The sequence below is a fragment of the Arachis stenosperma genome, chromosome 2 (genome assembly GCF_014773155.1).
Source record: "Arachis stenosperma cultivar V10309 chromosome 2, arast.V10309.gnm1.PFL2, whole genome shotgun sequence".
Lineage (NCBI taxonomy): Eukaryota > Viridiplantae > Streptophyta > Magnoliopsida > Fabales > Fabaceae > Arachis > Arachis stenosperma.
The window spans coordinates 118031011-118053481 of NC_080378.1; the positions used below are offsets into that span (position 1 = coordinate 118031011).

Consider the following 22471-nt stretch of genomic DNA (forward strand, 5'->3'; position numbering starts at 1 on the left):
ACTCACTTATTTTGTTAAAATTTCACTTAATCTATGCAGAGATTATAAGGAACAAGTGAATCCTTGTGCAATAACATAATTTCTTGCACCATAAACAGTCCTAACTAGTTTTGGTTGAGTTGCACGGAAGATTACCAATTAACTCACACAATTGCTGAAATTCTGTGAAATGTGACACTTATTTCTGCTGAAGCTAATATTATTAATCTCCTCTTTTAGAGAGGTTATTATATTTATGAAAAATCTAAGAGTTTGTGTACTGTATCACACAAATTATACAAACAAAAGGTAAAAAAAAATAGAAACTCAAATCAAACATGTCTTATTTCTTAAGAATCTATTAGTTTTATGAATTTGATTAGGATACTTGTCCTATCGTAGCTGAAGTTTGTCATCGACATCTTAATGATAATCACGTAATGTCTTTGGTTACAAAATATAACAACAACAAAAACAACTTAGTGGATTTCAAGGGTTTATGCGAAGTACGAAAAGATTTTGTTCAACTATTGGAGGAAGCGTGTTCTAAACATCCTGAACTTGTTAGAGGAGTGAAAAAGAGAAATTGGAGTGAAAATTTGACTGAAAGATTATTTATGATTTTGGGAAGAGTTCTACATTTTTTAAAGAGTTATAAAGATGTAAAAGACATGAATGATGATACTTATGATGAAGAGATTCAGGATTTTCTGGGAGCAACTTAAATCTTTTGGATTTGATGATCTGATTTGATTGGAAAATGATGTTAAAAAATATATGGCGGAAAAAATGAGGAAAAATGTGGATATTGAAGGAGAAAAAGGAGAATTTTTGAAAGTGGAATTAAGGCTTTGCCATTTAGTATATATAAATATCCTCTTATTGCTTATTACTACTATAATATTTCTCAATCGACTGGCTTAATTTAAGTGTGATTAAATTGTGATGGTAGCGTCATTTTCAATTCCAGTTGAGTTGGCTTTGGTTGTGTCTTGCGCGATCATAAAAGAACATGGGTGGTTGGAAGTGCTGGAATGGTCTCGGGAATAAGTGCGCTCCTGTGTGAACTTTGAGTAATATGATTTAGTTTAGTAATGAGTTTATAATATGGAACTAATTTTATTGTGTGTGAAACAGGGGAGACTAGGCTGAAGTTTTTCCTCTACTGATTTCTGACTTATTAGAATATTCCGTCAAAGCATGAAGAGCATCTCTTATTCACAAGGTATTTGACCTGAAAATTACGACAGACTTTCTCTTAAGTTAAATTTGGGGTTTAAAGTAACTGTGATTAGAGGACTTTACTTCAACCTCCTGAGGCTTGGTTGCACCAATTATAATGTGATTTAACTTTGGCTCTTTGTTTCTCTTTTATTTTTTTATTTTTTTCAGCACAAAAACAAAAAAATTAAGTGTAATTAGTGTGTTTGGTTTAATTTCTTTGAACTTCATTAATATGTTTGACTTTATTTAAATGTTATGATTATTTCGTATTTACTTTAATATATTTAATATTGTCATTTTAAAAATGTTTGGAGATAATCCTATTTAGTCCAAAATTATTCAAATTTTTTAATTTTTACTTCATTTAGTTGGAGATAATATGAAAACTCAGTGATTCAGGTTACTCATCGTTTATAACTTCAACTGAGTTTTATGATCTAATAAAGGATTTTTTGTGACCGATTCTTGTGCCATCGTGGCTGAAATTTGTGTTGAGAATGATGACCATCAACATCATCCTAATGAGGCATAATGTCTTTGATTACAAGAAATAACAACAGCAATTTAATGGATTTCAAGGATTTATGCAAAGTAAAAAAAATATTTTGTTTAACTATTGAAGGAAGTGTGTTCTAAGCATTCTAAACTTATTGAAGGAGTGAAAAGAAGGAATGAGAGTGAAAAATTTACTGAAAAGTCATTCATGGCTTTGGAAAGAGTTTTTCATTTTTTAAAGAGTCATAAAGATGTAAAGGACATGAATGATGCTCGTGTTAAGGAACTTCATAATTTGTAAGAGGAATTTGAATCTTTTGAATTTGATGATCGGACTTAGTTGAAAAATGATGTTAAAAACTATGTGGAGAAATTATTAATAAACCGTAAATGCAAATGTCTTTGTTGTGTTACATTTTGGGAGAAATTATTAAAATGATACTAAAAGATTTCGTGGACAAAATATTTTTAGAAAATTATAGATGACAAACATTTTTTTTTAATTTTAAAGTGATAAAAGTATAAAAAAGTACATTATCATAAGTAAAATAATTTTTTATTTGAAATATGATTTGTACATTTAAATCAAATTTTTGTATAAATGTTTTGAATAATTTTAGAAAATTCACACAAAATTTGATCTCTAAATTTTTCATTTTTTCAATTTCAGTTATTTACAAAAGAAAATTAAAAAAAAGATTAGAGTAAAATTATTAAATAATATTCTATTTTTAATTATATTTATAAAAATTATGTCAAAATTCAATATTTAAAATCTTTTTAAAAACACATTTCTAAATTTATTTAATTTTATCAAATTTTTTAAATCTTTTAAAATATACATTATCCAATTTTCACCTGTTTGTAATCTCTCTCTCTCTCATATGATGCTTAGTAACGATTTGGCTTAGTTTGTGATATTCTATTCAACATATTTGAATCCATTAAACTTCATTACTATCATTTGACCACATCATTCAAATAAAACAATTCAAACTCAATTGACTGTTTAACTCAATAATTTAATGTTTGTTATTATCATTAAATTAATTGTATTTTAAATATATATATATATATATATATATATATATATATATATAATAGGAATATTTTAATTATTTTTTATAATAAAAATATTATAATAATTTTTTATAAAAAAATTAATTTAAATTTGTTTAAAATTTGATTCATTAATTTTTCGGTTAAATCGATTTGTTTGATCTAAATAAAAAAAAATACACTTTAATCGATTATATATGTTAAATTTTAATTATTAAAAAATATTTTTAAAAAAAATTTAAGCTTTTTATTTAAATGGCTCCTTTCAAATAGACCTAACATTATTCTTCTTTAACATTTTCCAAGGCATGTTTTAACCAAAAATAAAGAGTGATTAATATGCAACCAATTAGATCAACACCGATACCAATGTACCATCATAACTCAAATGAACGTTTTGGACTCGTTTGATTTCCTCCTCCGTTTTATATACAAGGTTGAATTTCAATATCCATCTACTTTCTTTTTGCTTGCACTTTGCCTTTATTTCAACTTGATACGTTTTTTCCTTCATGCTCTGTTAAAATATAACATTAATTTCGTAATTTCTTATTCTTATAAAATATATAATGTCAGTGTTGATCATTTTATAAAAATCAAATTTGCTAAGATTTCACTTACCTACTACTATTGTATGATAATATTTCAGTTATTTTGTAAGAATTATAGGAGAGCTGTGGAAATATTGAATGTTACTTCTTCATTCTTCATTTGTTATTCATCTTCTCTGTGATTTCTTATACCCGAAATCCTTATCTTTCGTGGGTGATCCTCAAGTTTTGTTTTTGTTCATTAAATTCGACTTAGTTTATAATAGAACACTATAACTTACAACACTATTCAGGTACACACAGTAGGAGTTAGCTTAGGGGAAGTGAGTCAAGTGCAAAGTCAGGGTTCATGGTGAGAAAGACCAAACTTTTTACCGAGGTGGTTTAATGAAAAGATTTGAAAAAAATAGTTATTCCACTAAGGGTATGTTTGGTTGGGGACTTGGGGTAAAAGTGAAGTGAAGTATTTGTAATTTTGCAGTTAAAGAAGGCCTAATTGTTGATTTGCTGTTATATTATATCAAATTCAATTGATTTTATTTTTTTTAATTATTATTTTTAGTGGTGGTGTCAAATGGAGAATCAAGAAAAGACCTTACCGCTGTGTCACACTTTGTAGTCATGAGCTAGTTCATTATCTACCCTATGAGTGTTCATATACCCATACCAAAAAGGATAACTGCAGAACTCTCCCATTTAATTATAAGTTTTGTCCTGAATTTAAACATATATCCAATTTAGTCTCAATTTTAATATTAAAAATCAAATTTATTCTTTAATCATCAATCTAATTAACATATTCATGAATCAAATAAGGGAAAGTAAAGAAGCACCATAGTTTAATTTAATTAAGAAATAAAACAGAGAGTGTAGTAGCAACATAGGCATAAGGCTTCAAAGTAAACAACAAAAAGTTTACTAAATTTGATTATAATTTGAATTTGATTATACATGTTTATTGAGTTTGATTATATTCAGGTTCAGTGTTATATTTAACTGTTGAGTTTAATTATTTCTATTTGTTGAGTTTAATTATACTCAAGTTCAGTGCTATATTTGACTATTGTGTTTGATTATAAATATTAACTGAGTTTGATTTTAATGAGTTTGATTATACATGTTTACTGAATTTGATTATATGTGTTTGCTGGGTTTGATTATGCTCAAGTTCAGTGCTATATTTGATTATATGTATAACTTTTTTGTACTTTTTGAATTTGATTGGATTTTGGTTGTTTAATTTGCTAGTTTCAAAATATACAAAAGACTATTGCACCAAAACGAATAGAAAAAGAACCAGAAAACAGGAACACCAAAAAAAAAAGAAAAATATATCCAAAAAAACTTCGAAGGAGATGGAGTGGAGAAAGGTATTTTGTTTTTATTTTTTTTTATCTTCTATGCTAGATTTTTTTCCTATCTGAAAAGGTCTTTACATGCTTTGATTTTATTATGCAGAGTACATTACTAAATATTAGTTTACACAACGAAAAAAATGCCACTTTAACTAACACATGCTGTATTTTAATGTTTGATTATTGTCTCTGAATTTCAGAAATAATAGTCACTAAATGCAGTGTTGAGTTCAAATCTTTTATTTTGCCACTTTAGCAATTAATAAAGAAGCACGAAGAATCTGCAGGTCCTTTTAGTTGGAAACCAATTCATCATCAATTAGATTGTCACAATTCAAGAAACAACATTCCTTCTTGTTATATATAGTCACTAATAGGAACTTTGATCTGATCCTTTTTTTTCCCTGTCAATGCAGTAATAGTAATTAATAAGAAGGGAAAAAGGGTGATTCAGTATTCTACTATTCTCATTTTATATAGCAACTACATAGTTCGATTACAATGTTATTCATATGGATGGTACATTATTGTCTTACTGAAACGTTTATCATTTTAACTAATTGCAAGTTGGTAATTTGAATTGAAATTGAGCACGCCACTAATTAATATCTATGATTTGATTTGAATATGATGAGTATTTTTATTAATGTAGTGCTATGTTGACACGAGATGTGCACCAAATTTGTTAGCGACACTTTCTTCTGATCATTTGAATGATGCACAACGCAATGAGGTCCGAGCAATGGGTTTTGGATCCCTCTTGGGTATTCCCAAGGGAAATTTAAACCATGATTTGATTTTGGCCCTTGCAAACACCTATGATCCCGACAAATTTCATCTTCACACTCCAATAGGAAAAGTAGATGTTACCTGGAAATCAGTTGCAGCTGTCTTTGGAATGCCTGCATTCGGTAATAATTAAAATTACTTTAAAATCCTTTGGTTTTATTAATTAGGAGACTGTATAAAATCAAACATGTTGTATAACATGTTTTAATATCACTTGATTCATATAGGAGTATAACTATATATTAAATCTAAATCTTGTATTACTGATGACTTGCTTGATGAAATTTTTACATATTGAAGCTATTGATGTTAAAAATATCGTGCTATGCTGAGTTTGATTATCATGTTGTCTACTGAGTTTGATTATACTCTGAATTTGATTATACATATTTACTGAATTTGATTATACATGTTTACTAAGTTTGATTTTTCTTTGAGTTTGATTATACATGTTTACCGAGTTTGATTATAATCATGTTTTTCTCATTATTTTCTTTAAAACAGGTGACCCATTCAAGGAGGTAACTGAAGAGCATGAGTTCATACTTTCAGAGTTCAAGAATAAAAGTCCAAATGCTTTGAAACAAATCATGCTAGAAAATTCAGAAGGGGGTCCCACATTTAGGAGAGCTTTTTTGTTGTATGCATTGATAACATTTTTGTTACCAATAAATACAACAATGACTCGGGATAAAATTTTTCCATTTGTAATTGATGTTGATAATCCAATGAAGTACTGTTGGATTAGATGCATTGTTGATGGCCTTATTGATGGAGCTAACAAATATAAAAAAGGATTGGTGTTAACTTTGAATGGATACATATATGTGCTTCAGGTATTTTTTATTTAAACTAATTTTTTTTTACTATTATCTAAAACATGTTTGATTATAATATAACTTTAATTAATTGAATTCAGATATTATATTTCCATAAGCAAAAATATGGACCCTTTGATTTTAAGAAAGAACCACAACCGCCTTGGCTTTCCCATTGGACAAAGGAACTTCTTTCTACCCAAATAACATTTGAAAGAAAAAGTTCATCGATACTTACATTATCCATTCAATAAAATTTCATTTTCTATTCATAACGAATGGATTTTTACTAATTATGCATGTGTTATAAGGGCTGGTTAAGTCAATGGAAGAGCAACCTGTACTTAAACGACCAGTTCGACCAAAAAAAAGGGTTGTAAAAAAAGCTACTAAAGCAGAAAAGAAGCAAAGTGAAAAGAAAAAAGTGGTCGACAACTCTAAGAAGGGTAAAAATGAATTGAGGGAAGAAGAAAAAACAACTATCACCTCAAAGTACACATGGACCATCAAGAACTTCTCTAAATTGAAGTGCGATAAGATCTACTCCGAGACCTTCTTCACTGGGAAGCATCCATGGTACTTGCTTGCAACCAACTCCTATATATGTATTTTGCAATTATTCACTAATAGGCATTTTCTTTGGTACATTGTTTTATTTGTGTTATATATATATATTATTAGAATATTATAATTAGGAAACAAAATCAGGGAAATATCAAAGAGAATAAGAAAAAAAATCAATGTAATTTATTAGGATATTATTCTATAATTAGTGTATTCATTAGCGTACTCTTAGTGTACATATTGGTAAGAACCATGTAATCAAGTGAAGAAATCAATATGATACTTTTCTAAATTATTCTTCTTTTCTTTTCCTAAACTCGTTGTACCAACGTAACGTATATATGCTTTGGATTTGATTTTTAGGCGGATTCGTATACATCCAAAAGGGAATAAAGTAAACTGCTTGTCAATCTATTTGTCTGTTGGTGATAATGCTAATTTTCCTGCTGGTTGGAGCAAAACTGCTAACATTAAGATGTCTCTAATTAATCAGCTCTATTCTGATGACACCATAACACATGGTACTTCTGACACTACTATTTCAATTTCTGCATTCTCTTTATTGTGAAGTTTACATATATAAAGCTTTTAATTGAGTCTTATCAGTAGCAATTTCATGCATGTCATAGTGCTACTTTTTTGGATGATTTTTGACAATTTTTCATAGATGAATGATCATGTTATGAAGGATTTAGTAGATGGAGCATTTTTCACTCAATTCTCTTGTTTTTATTTTAATTCCAATCTATTTTGCTTTTGCTAGTGGGTGTGCATACCTACAAGCACAACAGCACAGGAGTGGTTGGTGCCTATGGTTTCCCATTCTTTGTGTCTTTAGCTGAATTTTGTGACCCTAGTGAAGGGTTTCTTGTGAAGGACACATGCATAATTGTTGCTGAGGTTTCTGTCGAGAATTCAGGACACGAAGATACTAATGTTGATCACTTGCCTAAGGAAATGTGCTCATCAACATGTGATGAGTTGATCAATTTCAAGGGTCTATGCCAAATAGAAAAAGACCATGTTAATCTGCTGGAGGAAGCATGTTTGAAGCATCCTTCCATTATTGAAAGCTATAGAAAGAGAAAACGGAGCCAGAAGTTCACAGAATGGTCATTCACAACTCTAGGGAAAGTGTTGCAGTTTCTAAAGACAAAAAAGGTGAAAGACATGAATGAAGATGCATGTAAGGAGCTTCAAGATTTGTGGGAGGAGCTTGAGATGGTTAAGTTTGATGATTTGAGTTGGCTGAAGCCCCATGTTGAATCTGCATTGAGTATGAAAAATTATGCGGAGAGATTGATGAAGGTGAAAAGGCTGAAGGGTAGTGTAGTTGCTCTAGAGGTTAAGAGGAGGAACCTGAAAGAAGAAATGATTTTAGCAGAGACAGATCTTGAAAGAGCAAGAAAGGAATTGGCAATGGCTGAAAAAGGGTTTGTAAAGAGAGAATTGGATGATGAACTAGGATGTGGAATACTCTAATTAAGATGACTGCCAAATAAGACTTCTATTTTGGTTTGCTAGCTGAGATTATATTAGAATCTATCTATATTTTTTGGTAATATTTATTGGTGTACTTCAAACCTTACACATGCCATGTGGAAATAGAGGCCATAGCTCCTTAGATTTCTATTCTTTTTTCTTTTTATTTGTCAAAGTGCTACTTTATAACTGTGTGTAGCTGAACAAAACTGCAAATCTCAAGTCTACTTAATCAGTAAAATTTCGATTTAATTCTTAAAATCTTTCAATATCATCATTTTAAATGAGTTAATTGATTTTAAAAAATTCTACTAAGTCAAATAATTTTACCATTTAAATTATGTTACAATTTTATATTTTACATGTTTAATTTATTCTTTCAATTTTAGTAATTCTTTTTCCTACCTGTTGGACACCTATAATTATATAAAAGTAAGAAAAGCAAATTTAGGCCATATAAACTATACATAGTTATTAGTTAAGATTAAAAGTTTCTACAAATTTGTCAGATGGATTGAACAACTTTTAATTTTAAGTATTACAATACAACACATTCATACAACACCGAAAAATTCTTTTTCAATACTTCGACACATTTGTCAAAATTTAAACTTGAGTACAGCATATTAAGAAGCATATGAATTACCACTGAAGCTTTAGCTTACTTGATGGGCCTAGAGAAAGTCCAAAAATTATTTCTTTTGACATCACTGTGGAGAGTAATAATGTTAAGGTCATACAAAGTCTCAAAGAAAAAAGAACTCAAAGCAATTGTTTTAGTATCTTTATTGTTGACTGTTTGCATCTAATATCTAGTTCTACTTCAATAAAATTTGTATATATTAAGAGAAATAGTAAAAGAGTAGCTCATAAATCGACAAATATATCTCTTACCAATTCAAATATAGTATGAATGAAAGATGTGCCGCAACACATATATAACCTAGCACGTTTGTATCGCCTAGATCTTTCATGAATAAATCGCTACCTATTTACCCGTAAAAAAAACTACATAATAAACACACAAACTCTTCTCCCTCATCTCTTCGCTTATTTCTAGCTATTATCATTATCATCAGGTTCACCTTCTTTCTATTATTACTCTTTCTTTCTCTCATTCGTTCCTTTTTCATTGCCTTATTGTGATGCATGTTATTATGACAAAATTAAATGGATAGTGTGTTTTTTTACTTCGAGCAAGATCTTACCGCTGTGTCACACTTGTAGTCATGAGCTAGTTCATTATCTACCCTATGAGTGTTCATATACCCATACCAAAAGGGATAACTGCAGAACTCTCCCATCTAATTATAAGTTTTGTCCTGAATTTAAACATATATCCAATCTAGTCTCAATTTTAAAATTAAAAATCAAATTTATTCTTTAATCATCAATCTAATTAACATATTCATGAATCAAATAAGGGAAAGTAAAGAAACACCATAGTTTAATTTAATTAAGAAATAAAACAGAGAGTGTAGTAGCAACATAGGCATAAGGCTTCAAAGTAAACAACAAAAAATTTACTAAGTTTGATTATAATTTGAGTTTGATTATACATGTTTACTGAGTTTGATTATCCTCTAGATTTGATTCAAGAACACAGCTTCACTGCAAATTTCAAGTTGTCTCTTGTTAATAAGAGGATTAACACACTCACAAAATCAATAGGTATCTATGCTTTTTATTAGAAGAATGGTTCATAATTGAACTAAGCTTGTTTAAGTTATCTGAGTTAATCAACACAAATGTCTCAAATATAATTTGAAATTGAATAAAATAAAATAAAATAAAATAAAATAATGACGTAGATTAAGATTTAAGATTGTTTTACTATTAGCTCCCAATTTTTAATTAGTCAAATTTACTTAAACATTTATAAAAAATTGTAATACGTGTATATAGTTGACTCAATACATTTTATGAATACAACTTGCTCAATACATTTATTATTATGATATATATGGTTTTTCTTTTGACACATACAATTGCTTGCAAGATGGACAAGTGCGATTCAATGGAGATGCTCATGATGCAGAATATGTTTTCAGTTGGAACATTTCTTTGGCTCAACTACAACTTACTTTGGATGATGATTTGATCATTGTTGCCGAATTTTTCGTGAAGGAATCACCACATCATCATAACCAATTAGATGATAGAACTAGTAACACTATTATTTATGATTCCTCAAAACCATGTTTTCATGTTTGTGAAGATTTTGAGAACACAAACGAAAAGGATTTTGTTCAATTGGCAGAGGAAGCTTGCCACAAGCATCCATCACTCATTAAATGTCATAAGAACAAAAATTATAGTTCTATGTTCACCAAGTGGGGATTCATGGCATTGAGAAGAGTGTTACATTTTCTTAAGACTAAGAAGGTGAAGGATATGAATGATGAAGCTTGCAAGGAACTACAAGTTTTATGGAAAGAAGTAAAGGCTTTTGGATTTGATGATTTGGCTTGGTTGGAGCCTCATGTTAAGTGTGCTTTGGGTATGAGGAATTATAAGGAGAGAGTTATGCATGTGAAAAAAATGAAGGAGAATGTGGCAGCTCTAGAAGTTGATCTTAAAGTGGCAAGAGAAGAATTGGTTAAAGCTCAAGGAGGTTTTGAAGAAAGGGGCTTAAATGATGTGTTGGGATATTGAAGAACTACCTAGCTAGGTTGGTTTCACTTTTGTGTAGAATGCCTTTAATTAAAAATATTGGTTAATTATTTTTGTATCTAACTGATTAATTATTTTAGTGTGAATTGAGTTATCTTCGATCCTAAATGATTATTATATTTACTCCTTCTTTGATCTTTTACATATATATGCCTTTTTTTTTTTAGTTAGGCTTTTTTGTAACCTTTGTTTTAAAATTAATATGATAATTTGTCATATTATAGTATTGTTGATTCAGCTAAACTAATCTTGTTAAGTGTTTAAACTTTTATATACTTATTCATTTTTAATATTTTAGTGTGAGTAAATCAATTTTTTTTATGTTATAACCGAAATTTAAACGAGGCCTTTAATAGACAACACATGAACTTCACTTGATCATGAAAGATTATAAAAGAAAAACTTGAAAGACTTATTAGTGGTTAATTAATCCCTTAAACATGAGATCGTATTTTAAAATATTAATAAATTCATAATAATTTCTCTTTCGTTTTTATTGTTGAACAAAGCCATGATCATAATTTTAGCTTTTGAATATTAAAATAGAAAATGCTATGTGACTTTTAAAATTCAGCTTTCACTCAGCATTTAAATTTAAATAATATTATTTAATTAAATTTTAGTTAAAACATATTTTTAACTTGTAGCTAAATATGTTGCTAATTAAAATTAATTTAAATTTTAAATACTAGAATTTTTTTAATTTTCTACCTACTTTATAAAGTAATTATTTTATCAATTTTTTATTTATTTGTACGTTTTTCCCTCTCTCTTGTGTACATTCTTTTTTTCTTCTTTCTCACACTTCTTTACAAAAAATTTTATAGAAGAGTATTACTCCTCTATAGGTAAATTTATTATTTCATATCTAACTTTAAAAACGAAAAAAATAAATAAAAGAAAGGAAAAGTAGCATATAGCCATGGAAAGGGAGAGAGAGAAATAAGCCGCTCATTTTTTAACAAAGAAAACAAGAGAGTGAGGAAGTTCATTGTCAAAGGGAAGAAGAAATTTGAGGAAAGAGAGCAGTTTAATATTGCACACATTAAATTGGTAAACTTATTTTATTTTTGATGAAGTTTTAGTATATTATTTTTGGTGTAGAGATAAACATTAAGATATAAATTTTTTTAATTTTTTATGAAGTTTTAGTATATTATTTTTGGTGTAGAGATAAACATTAAGATATAATTTTTTATTTAAATTGAGTTATCACTTTGTGGAGAATTTATGTTAATTTCACTAATTTTGATAAAATATATTGTTGATTGTTGAGATATTATAATACTACTAAAAAAACTGATTTTATACCCATTTGATAGTGAAAGATTTTATTGAATACGTTTTTTTATCTTTTTTTAGGATTATTTTTATAATAAAATTCTAATATTTAATTATTTAATTTCTGCCATTATATTTATTTTCTGCAATATCTAGAGTATTATCTATTTAATCGCACATATTATAAAATAATTATTTTTAGTGATTCCTGTTAGATAGGTTCTTATTTGAATCTTTTGTTGAATTTTCAACAAGAATGGCTAATGAACTTAATTGAAGATCCAATACTAATTATTAGTTAAACTAATGGATTTGTTAAAAAAAGTTAACTAACGGAATTTGGCCCCGAAAGTGTTGCTGTCATCAGATTCATAATTTCATACCTATACTCTCTCTCTCTCTTTTCAAAGGTATGTTGCTTTTGGTGATGAATGGATTTTGATATTCTAAAGTTTGAATTTCACTCTAGAGAGTAAAGTGTGATCTCTCATCATTTATTTCATTTATGGGACCAAGAATAAATATGAAAGAAACATCATTTAAAAGTAAAAACTAAAAAGATCACACTTTATTCTCTAAAGTGAAATTCAAACTTTAGAGAATCCAAATTCATCACGAATTTTCCTCCTTCATTCTTTGAAAAAAAAAAGTGTTTTTCTTCCTCGTAACTGTTGCTGTTGTGTGAACACTATTTAGGTACACACAGTAGGAGTTAGCTTAAGGGAAGTGAGTTAAGTACAAAGTCACGGTTCATGGTGAGAAAGACCAAACTTTTTACCACGATGGTTTAATAAAAAGATTTGAAAAAAAATAAAAGTTATTCCACTAAGGGTATGTTTGGTTGGGGATTGGGGTAATTGTTGATTTGCTGTTATATTATATCAAATTCAATTGATTTTAGTTTTTTTTTAATTATTATTTTTAGTGGTGGTATGAAATGGAGAATCAAGAAAAGATTGGAGAAACGTTTGAGACGTTCAAATGGACCATTAAGGACTTGTGTAAGTTGAAATCCTAGAAGATTTACTCTCAGAACTTCTACATTGGTGGTCATTCATGGTAATTGAATTAATTCTTGTTTACTATATATGTATGATACTTGATTAGTTGACATGACCGTTTGACAAGTGCATTTTAACATGTTTTGGACTTTGATTTTAGGCGGATTCTTATGTATCCAAAGGGAAACAAGGTGGATTACTTGTCAATTTATTTAGATGCTGGTACTTTGCCTGATGTAGAGACCAGATTTTCCAAGTTTAAGTTGGTTCTAATTAATCAGGTCAATGACAAATTGACACAGATAAAAGGTATCTTTCGTATTTACCTCTCCCCTGTCCTGTATGTGTTTTCCTGTTCTTTTCTTTGTTGCTTCTTTTAGCTGTGTTATGTTTTTCATGAATGAAAATTGTGTTTCTTAACAATTTCTTGTAAAGTCTATGTTTTGATTGGGTTTTAGATTTTTGGTTTTGACTACTTAAACTTAAGCTTTCATTTCTACCTTTTTTGAATTCATGGTCATTGATGATAAAGAATGAGCATATGGGTCATGTATCTTAGTCTTACTATATGCATAGTCTTCTGGTGATTCTAATTATATAGATTACTTTTTTGGATCAAGATCCTTTATGGGAAGAGTATTGGTAAAATGATAAAGTGAGAAATTAATTACTTTTAAATTAAGATAGTGCATATCTCACATATGATAGGAGTTACAAATTTAATAGTGATTAACTCCTCACTTTATCACTTTACCAATTTCCTCACTTTAGAAGATACGAGTTTTGTGAGATACATACCAATTTCACAAGTTCAAAACCACTCCAATTTTGTGAAAACAACATTGCTATTTTCTAATTCATTAAGTAATATATGAGTTCTATCTTATCTACAATACTAGCATGGTGTTAATGTATGTCCTATCTTACAAAAAATTGACTCTTGACATGTACATATGAATTTTCCAGAAAGTTTTTACACACATTCAATGCCAGAGAGAGTGATTGGGGCTTCACATCGTTTATACCTTTAGTTGACCTTTATGTTTTTAACGAGGGGTTTATTGTGAATGGCACTTGTATAATTGAAGCTAGGATTTCCATCAGCCACCCAGAACTTGAGAAAAAGGTTGATGAAGCTGCTCCACCAGTTTCTATGCAAGTTCCTGCTAAGCCTATTGAACATGCTGATAATCTTTTACCTATGGACATATCTGCAATCCCAATTGATGAGCTTGTTGATTTCAGGGGTTTAGGGAAAATAGAAAAAGCATTTGTTCCTCTTCTAAACGACGTATGTGCAAAGCATCCTTCAGTTATTGGATGCCAGAAGAAGAGAAGTCGAAGGTTTAGCGAATGGGCATTCACGGCTTTGGGAAGAGTTCTGCATTTCCTCAAGACTAAAAAGGCGAGAGATATGGATGAAGAGGCTTGTAGCCATCTTCAAATCTTATGGGAGGAAGTTGAAGAAGGCTTTGAAGAGATAGATTTGGATGGTGAACTAGGATATGGACCATAGACTCACTTATTTTGTTGAAATTTCACTTAATCTATGCAGATATTGGAAGGACAAATGAATCCTTGTGCAAGAAAACAGTCCTAACTAGTTTTGGTTGAATTGCACAAAGAAAGAAGATTACCAATTAAATTAACTAACACATTGCTGTAATTTTGTGAAACGTGACTCTTATTTCTACTGAAGCTAATGTTAATCTCCTCTTTTTAGGGAGGTTACTGTAGGTAAGAAAAATCTAAGTGTTTGTGTACTATATCACCTAATATTAGGAGAAGTTAGTATAATTATTTATTATTATTAACATGAACTTTAAAGTATAAAACAAGAAGAATTATTATTACTCTTAACATTTTCCCATGCATGTTCAACATAAAAAAGATACTGATTACAGTGCAACCAATTAGATTAGACATCGATACCACTGTATCATCATAACTAAGAATGAATCTTTGGACCAATTTGCTCCTCCGTTTTATATATAAAAGTATGAATATGATTTCAACGTTCTAAACTCTGCGTCTATCTAAACTTGGTACATATTATCTCTATTCTCTGTTGATATAAATAGTTTCCTCATTTCTTATTTCTCATAAATATAAAATGTCAAATATTAATGATTTTATAACAATCAAAATCAACAAGAATTCACTTACCCGTTACTATTTATAATAATATTTCAGTTATTTTGTAGAATTATTGGGCAGCTGTTGAAATATAACGTTGAATCATCAAAGTATCAAATCATGAATGAGAAGTTTCTTTCTTTCTCCCATAAGTAAAAAAAAAAAAAACTCTTTCTTTCTTGTAACTGTTGCTGTTGTGGGAACTTCAGTGTTTTTTGAAGCTACCTTAATATGAGAACCATTTGGGGTTACACCGTTTCCTTAATGTCACTTGAATCTCTGTTTTTTGGATAATTGGAGCTCATTTCATTTATGTATTCTGATATTGCCAGCATTTTACTATGTATGAATTTTGTTTGGTTGACTCCCACTTTTGCATGTTACTTCTTCCTTCGTTTTTTTATTCAACTTCTTTGTGATTTCTTATACCCAACTCCTTATCAAATTCGACTTAGCCCACTGGCGGGGTAATAATAAATAATGTGAAGCTTTTGTAATTTTACAGTTGAAGAAGGTGTACTTATTTATTTCTTGTTGTAATATTTATCGAATTCAATTGATTTTAGTTTTCTTTTTCTTTCTTTTTTGTCCTTTTTTTTTTCCCTAGCGGTGGTGTGAAATGGAGAATCAGAAAAAAATTGGTGAAACGTTTGAGACATTCAAATGGACCATTAAGAACTTATCTAAGTTGAACAACAAGATGATTTTTTTGGTAAGGAAGAACACCAAGAAGATTTACTCTCAAGAATTCTTCATTGGTGGTCATTCATGGTACTTGAACTAATTCTGATTTATATATATATATATATGCGTGATACCTCATTAGTTGACATGATCTTTGAGGTGTGCTCTTTAAAATGTTGTGGACTTTGATTTTAGGCGGATTCTTATGTTTCCGAAAGGAAATAAGGTGGATTACTTGTCAATTTATTTGGACGCTAGTGATGCTGCTACTCTGCCAAATGGATGGACCAGATTTTCCAAATTCCAGTTGGTTCTGGTTAATCAGGTTAATGACAAAATGACAGAAGTAAGAGGTAACTTTCATATTTCCCTCTCCCCTGCCCTGATGCCCTTATGCTTTGTTCGGTTTTAGATTATTTTTTTGGTTTTAACTACTTAAGCTTATGCACTCATTTCTACACATGGGTCATGTACCTTATGATATGCATAGTCTTCTGGTGATTCTTATTATATAAATTACTTTTTTTACAAGTTTCGTCTGAATAATACCAATTTTACAAGTTCTCAAAACCACTCCAATTGTATGACAACAACATTGCTATTTTCTTAGAAAGGAGGAAAGAAGAAATGTCTGATGGCATCATGGGAAGACTTAGAAAATGACTCAGACAGTGATGAAGAATCTGAGACTAAGTCACAGCCTTGTCTCATGGCAAATCATGTAGATCAGGTATTTTTTCAAAACCCTGACACTGAAGACCTTCATCTTATGATAGATCACCTCTCTGAAAAAAAAGATGTTTTCTGACTGAGAATCAAGATCTTGAACAGCAAATTTTCATTCTTAAAGCTGAAAATGATTTTCTCAAAGAAAAGCTAAGGGAGGCCGAAACTGCTTGTGATCTTATGGAAGAAAATAAGCAGTTGAAAGCCCAACTTAGAAGCTGTGAAAGTGATCACTCGGTAGTTGCATATGTAAACTGTTTTAAGGAAAATGAAGAGTTGCTGAAAAATGTTAAAAATCTTGAAAATGACTTAGCCAAATTTACTCTAAGTTCTGAAAATCTAAATCAAATCTTGGCTAGTCAAAAACCACTCTATGATAAAACTAGTTTGGGATTCTATAAATCTGATGAGAAACCTTCTTTTAAAGATAAACCTTCATCATCCAAAGATATAAGGTTTCAAGATCCCACCTATTTTAACAAAACAGCAACTCCAAGGTTTTGTAGGTTGTGTAACCGAAGTGGTCATTTTCCCATTCAGTGTTTCTTTGGTGAAAGATTGATTGGTGATAAAGTTTACAAAGTTGTTTCTTATTACAATGATTTGGGACATAAGATATGGTTTAACGTGAAAGGATCCAAGAAGATTTGGATACCTAAGGTCACTTGAGCTTATTTTGTAGGTATGCCTAGCATCCAAGAAGAAGGAAAATATGTGGTATATGGACAACGGATGCTCTAGGCATATGACCGGAAAGACAACCTTCTTCATAAAGCTTGATGAATATGATGGAGGACTTGTCACTTTTGGTGATGATGGAAAAGGAAAGATAGTGGCTGTTGGAAAAGTTGGTAAAAACTTTTCATCTTGTATAAATGATGTTCTTCTTGTCAATGGCTTGAAACATAATTTACTTAGTGTTAGTCAATTATGTGATTTGGGTTTTGAAGTTATTTTTAAGAAGTTTGTTTGTTTAGTTGTTTGTGAGAAAACTGGGAATGTTCTATTTGAAGCTAAAAGATGCAACAATGTGTATGGATTAACTCTTGAGGATTTAAAGGAACAAAATGTAACATGCTTTACATCTCTTGAATCTGAAAAATAGCTTTGGCATAGAAAGTTGGGTCATGCTAGCATGTACCAAATTTCTAAGCCAGTCAAAAAGAATTTGGTTAGAGGAATTCCAAACATCAAGTTTGATAAGGATCTTACTTGTGATGCTTGCCAATTGGGCAAACAAGTAAAATCCTCTTTTAAATTAAAAGATGGAATCTCAACCAAAAGACCATTGGAGATGTTACATATTGATCTTTTTGGTCCTACTAGAACTCAAAGTTTAGGAGGTAAACACTATGGTCTTGTGGTGGTAGACGATTACTCTAGATTTGGTTGGGTACTTTTTCTTGCTCATAAAAATGATGCTTTCCATGCCTTTTCAACCCTTTGCAAGAAAATTCAAAATGAAAAAGATTTAAAAGTAGCTCATTTGAGAAGTGATCACGGAAAAGAATTTGAAAACCAAGACTTTGAAAAATTTTGTGATGACTTTGGAATTTCTCATAATTTTTCATGCCCTATAACACCTCAACAAAATGGAGTTGTTGAAAGAAGGAATAGAAGCCTTCAAGAAATGACAAGGGCTAATTTATGTGAGAATGAAGTTCCTAAATTTCTATGGGCTGAAGCTGTAAATACAGCATGTTACATTTTGAATAGAACAATAATTAGAAAATGGTTGAAAAGAACTCATTATGAGCTATGGAAAGGAACCCTTCCAAATCTTAAGTACTTTCATGTTTTTGGATGCAAATATTTTGTGCTTAACAATAAGGAAAACCTTGGAAAATTTGATCCAAAATCCTATGAAGGAATGTTTGTTGGATATTCCACCACAAGCAAGGCCTATAGAGTTTATCTCAAAGAGCATAGAACCATAGAGGAATCCATACATGTTACTTTTTGTGATTCTAACTTAATTCCCAGTACTGTGATAGATAATGATTCAGATGGTGAAGAAGCTGGAATAAGCAAAGAAAATTCCAAATCTGTACAAAATGAAGAATCTGCCAGTCCAGTTTTGTCTCGTCAGATTGGAGGAGACATTTCCATTTTGTCTCCTGAGCAGGCACGAGCAACTGAAACAGTGAGACCACCAGAAGTTCATCAAAGCTCTACACCTGTCCGAAAGCCTAGAGAATGGAAATCTATGAGGGGTTATCCTCATGACTTCATCATTGGTGATCCCTCTCAAGGTGTAACAACAAGATCCTCCACCAAAAGGCAAACCGAACCTAGCAACTTTGCTCTCTTATCATAAATGGAGCCCAACAATGTCAAACAAGCTCTTGAAGATTCATCATGGGTCAAGGCCATGCAAGAGGAGCTTGCTCAATTTGACAAGAATGAGGTTTGGACATTAGTACCTCATCCGGATGGTAAGAAAGTTACGGGTACTAAGTGGGTGTTTAAAAGTAAACTTGGTGAGGATGGACAAGTTGTTCGTAACAAGGCTAGATTAGTGGCCTAAGGTTACGATCAAGAAGAGAGAATTGATTTTGATGAATCTTTTGCTCCGGTAGCTAGAATGGAAGCAATTAGGTTGCTTCTTGCCTATGCTGCCCATAAGGGTTTCAAAATATTTCAAATGGATGTCAAATGTGCTTTCCTTAATGGCTTTATTGATAGAGAAGTATATGTGGCTTAACCCCCCGGTTTTGAACATAAAGATTTTCCAAATCATGTTTCTAAACTCTCAAAGGCCCTTTATGGCCTTAGGCAAGCTCCAAGAGCTTGGTATGAAAGGCTTAGTGCCTTCCTATTGGAAAATCAATTTCAAAAGGGTACCACGGACACAACTTTATTTATTAAAGCATCTAATGATGATATTCTTCTAGTTCAAGTTTATATGGATGACATTGTGTTTGGATCGGCCAATGAGTCCTTGTGTGAAGAGTTTGGAAAACTCATGACTAGTGAGTTTGAGATGAGTTTAATGGGAGAGCTTACTTTCTTTCTTGGCCTCCAAATTAAACAAACTCCTAGTGGAACTTTTATTCACCAAGGAAAATATGCAAAAGAGCTTATCAAAAAGTTTGGCCTAGAAAACTCTAAACCAATGGGAACACCAATGCATCCAAACACTAAACTTGAAAAAGATGATAATGGGAAAGATGTGGATGAAACACGGTACAGAAGAATGATTGGTTCACTAATGTATCTTACATCCTCTAGACCGGATATTGTTCTAAGTGTGGGTGTATGTTCAAGATTTCAATCTCACCCAAAAGAATCCCATGTTTCGGCTGTTAAGCGCATCATTAGATACATTAAGGGAACATGTGATTATGGCTTATAGTATCCAAAATCTGATGATTTTTGTGCAGTAGGGTTTTGTGATGCAGATTATGCGGGAGATAGAGTGGATAGACGGAGCACCTCTGGCATGTGTTGCTTCCTTGGAAGCTCACTCAACATGTGGTCAAGCAAGAAACAAGCCACAGTGGCTCTATCCACAGCTAAAGCTGAATATATATCCGCATCTGCTTGTTGTTCACAATTAATTTGGTTAAAAACTCAATTGGAAGACTACAAATTAAAGATCAATAGTATACCCTTATTTTGTGATAACATGAGTGCAATAAATATTTCAAAAAATCCTGTTCGGCACTTAATAACAAAGCACATTGAAATCAAATATCATTTTATTAGAGAACATGTGCAAAAGGGTACTATTGATATTCAATTTGTAAAATCTGAAGAACAACTTGCTGATATTTTTACAAAACCCCTCTGTGAAGATAGATTCTGTTTGTTAAGAAAAAGCTTGGGAATGCTTGATTTAAGCCATGTTGAAAATTTGTGAATTTATGATTCTGTCCAGTTTTATCTCGTAGGAATGGACGAGATAAAAATAAGGCATGCTGGAAGAGCTATGATTAAGGGAGAGGCTGCGCAGACTTTGCTTTCCATGGGCCCCACAAAATCTTATTTGACCCCACCTTGATTTTTTAATGATCATTCATTTTATGATGATCAAAATCTTTTTGTGTGTCATTTCAAATCTTATTGGAAGTGGCTATTGTCAAATCAAATCCCTCTCTCCATCTAATCCCTTGATTCTAGGAAACCACCTTTTTCAAAAACCCTTTGGTTAATAACCGCGCCATTATGGTCATTAACTTCCCCATCATCTCTCTCCAATCCACATTTATTGCACCACTAACCTCCTACCCTCCTAACTCTCTTTCTGCACTCCCACCCTTTCATATTCAACTTCTCCATTCATCCTACCAAGAAAAAGAAAACGGCACATAAGAGAAGTGGCCGAACCCCCATTCCAAAAAGCCCACCTTTTTCATCACCTCAAACTCATACACACATTCATCTTTATTCTACTTCCTCTTCTACTCATTCACCTCCTTCCAAAAGAATCGAAACCATGCGCCGCAAGGTTATTGGTCAGAAAACTTCAATGAGAGGCAAGACAGGAAAGAACAAGCAATCCAGTGTTCAAGAAGAAGAAGAGGAATCACATACCTCGCCACCTCCATCACCGCCGAAAAGATCTACTCCACATACAAAAAGCTCTCAGAAAAGGCAGAAAAGCTTTGTACTGCATGATACAAGAGAACCTGCAAATTTGGAGTCACTAGATTTCAAGAACAAATTTCACAAAACTCACTCCCATTTTGATCCCTCTCGGTTCTATTCATGCGCTTTCTATGAATTTCACAAAGATGTTTTACTGAAACGTCCTCTCTACCTCTCTTACTTGGTAAATCTTGAAAAACTGGCCACCAAAGGAATCAACTTTTCTCCCCTGTTTGATGCTCTGAAATGGACTCCACTGATTCACATTCAGAAATTTGTTTACCCGGGGCTGGTCCGGGAGTTCTATGCAAACATGCGCTTGATTGATGGCTCAATCCATTCTTACGTCAAGCGTGTTTACATGACCCTCAATCCTCAAACCATAGGCGCTGCTCTTGGGTATGAAGATGAAGGACCGAAAGTTTACATGGTTGATAAGTGGGATGATCAAGTTGGCGTTGCACAGCAAACAGTCTTGCAACACATTTGTGCAAATTTCTCTGGTTTAGATGGACTAATCCCAACTCATCGAGCACTCGGCCCTGAGAACTCTCTGTTGCACCGTATCATCACTCACATCCTCACTCCACAAGGCGATTCTCACCATAGAGTAACAGTTTCGGATTCTATTATCCTATTTGCTCTCATTACTTCTTCCCAAATTTCATTTACTTATATTATGATACGTCATATGTGGGAAGCCGTGAAAAATACTAAAAAGGCTAATCTTCCATATGGTATGTTCCTCACATGTATATTTGAGTATTTTAAGGTTGATTTGTCTAATGAACCTGTTGAGAACAAGGTTTCAATGATTAAAGGAGGAGGAGTTTCGGGCAAGAAAGGCAAGCGATCTGTTCCCTCTGAACCATTTCTCAGCGATCTGGAGAGCCGTCCTGAACCCTCAAATGTCACTGCATCAATCCGGGAGGTTCTCAATGAGATGCGCAACATGTCCAAGTTGATGTTCAAATCCCACAAGACTGCCCGAAAATTGGAATATGAACAGGAAAGGGCTTGGAAGAAATGTCACGAAAGAGTTGGCTTCATGATTAAGAGCTTTG

At 31.4% G+C, this 22471-nt stretch overlaps 2 protein-coding genes across 2 annotated transcripts; both read left to right on the plus strand.

Moving 5' to 3' along the window:
• Positions 1-9875: 9875 nt before the first annotated feature.
• Positions 9876-10971, plus strand: LOC130963588 (uncharacterized). Its single transcript, XM_057889690.1, has 2 exons — positions 9876-9987; positions 10316-10971. The coding sequence occupies exons 1-2, from the start codon at positions 9876-9878 to the stop codon at positions 10969-10971; spliced, it is 768 nt and encodes a 255-aa protein (XP_057745673.1).
• A 2236-nt stretch (positions 10972-13207) lies between these two features.
• Positions 13208-14787, plus strand: LOC130963589 (MATH domain and coiled-coil domain-containing protein At3g58370-like). The gene is made up of 3 exons (XM_057889691.1): positions 13208-13236; positions 13432-13611; positions 14238-14787. Exons 1-3 carry the CDS (start codon positions 13208-13210, stop codon positions 14785-14787), a joined length of 759 nt encoding a protein of 252 aa, XP_057745674.1.
• Positions 14788-22471: the final 7684 nt, after the last annotated feature.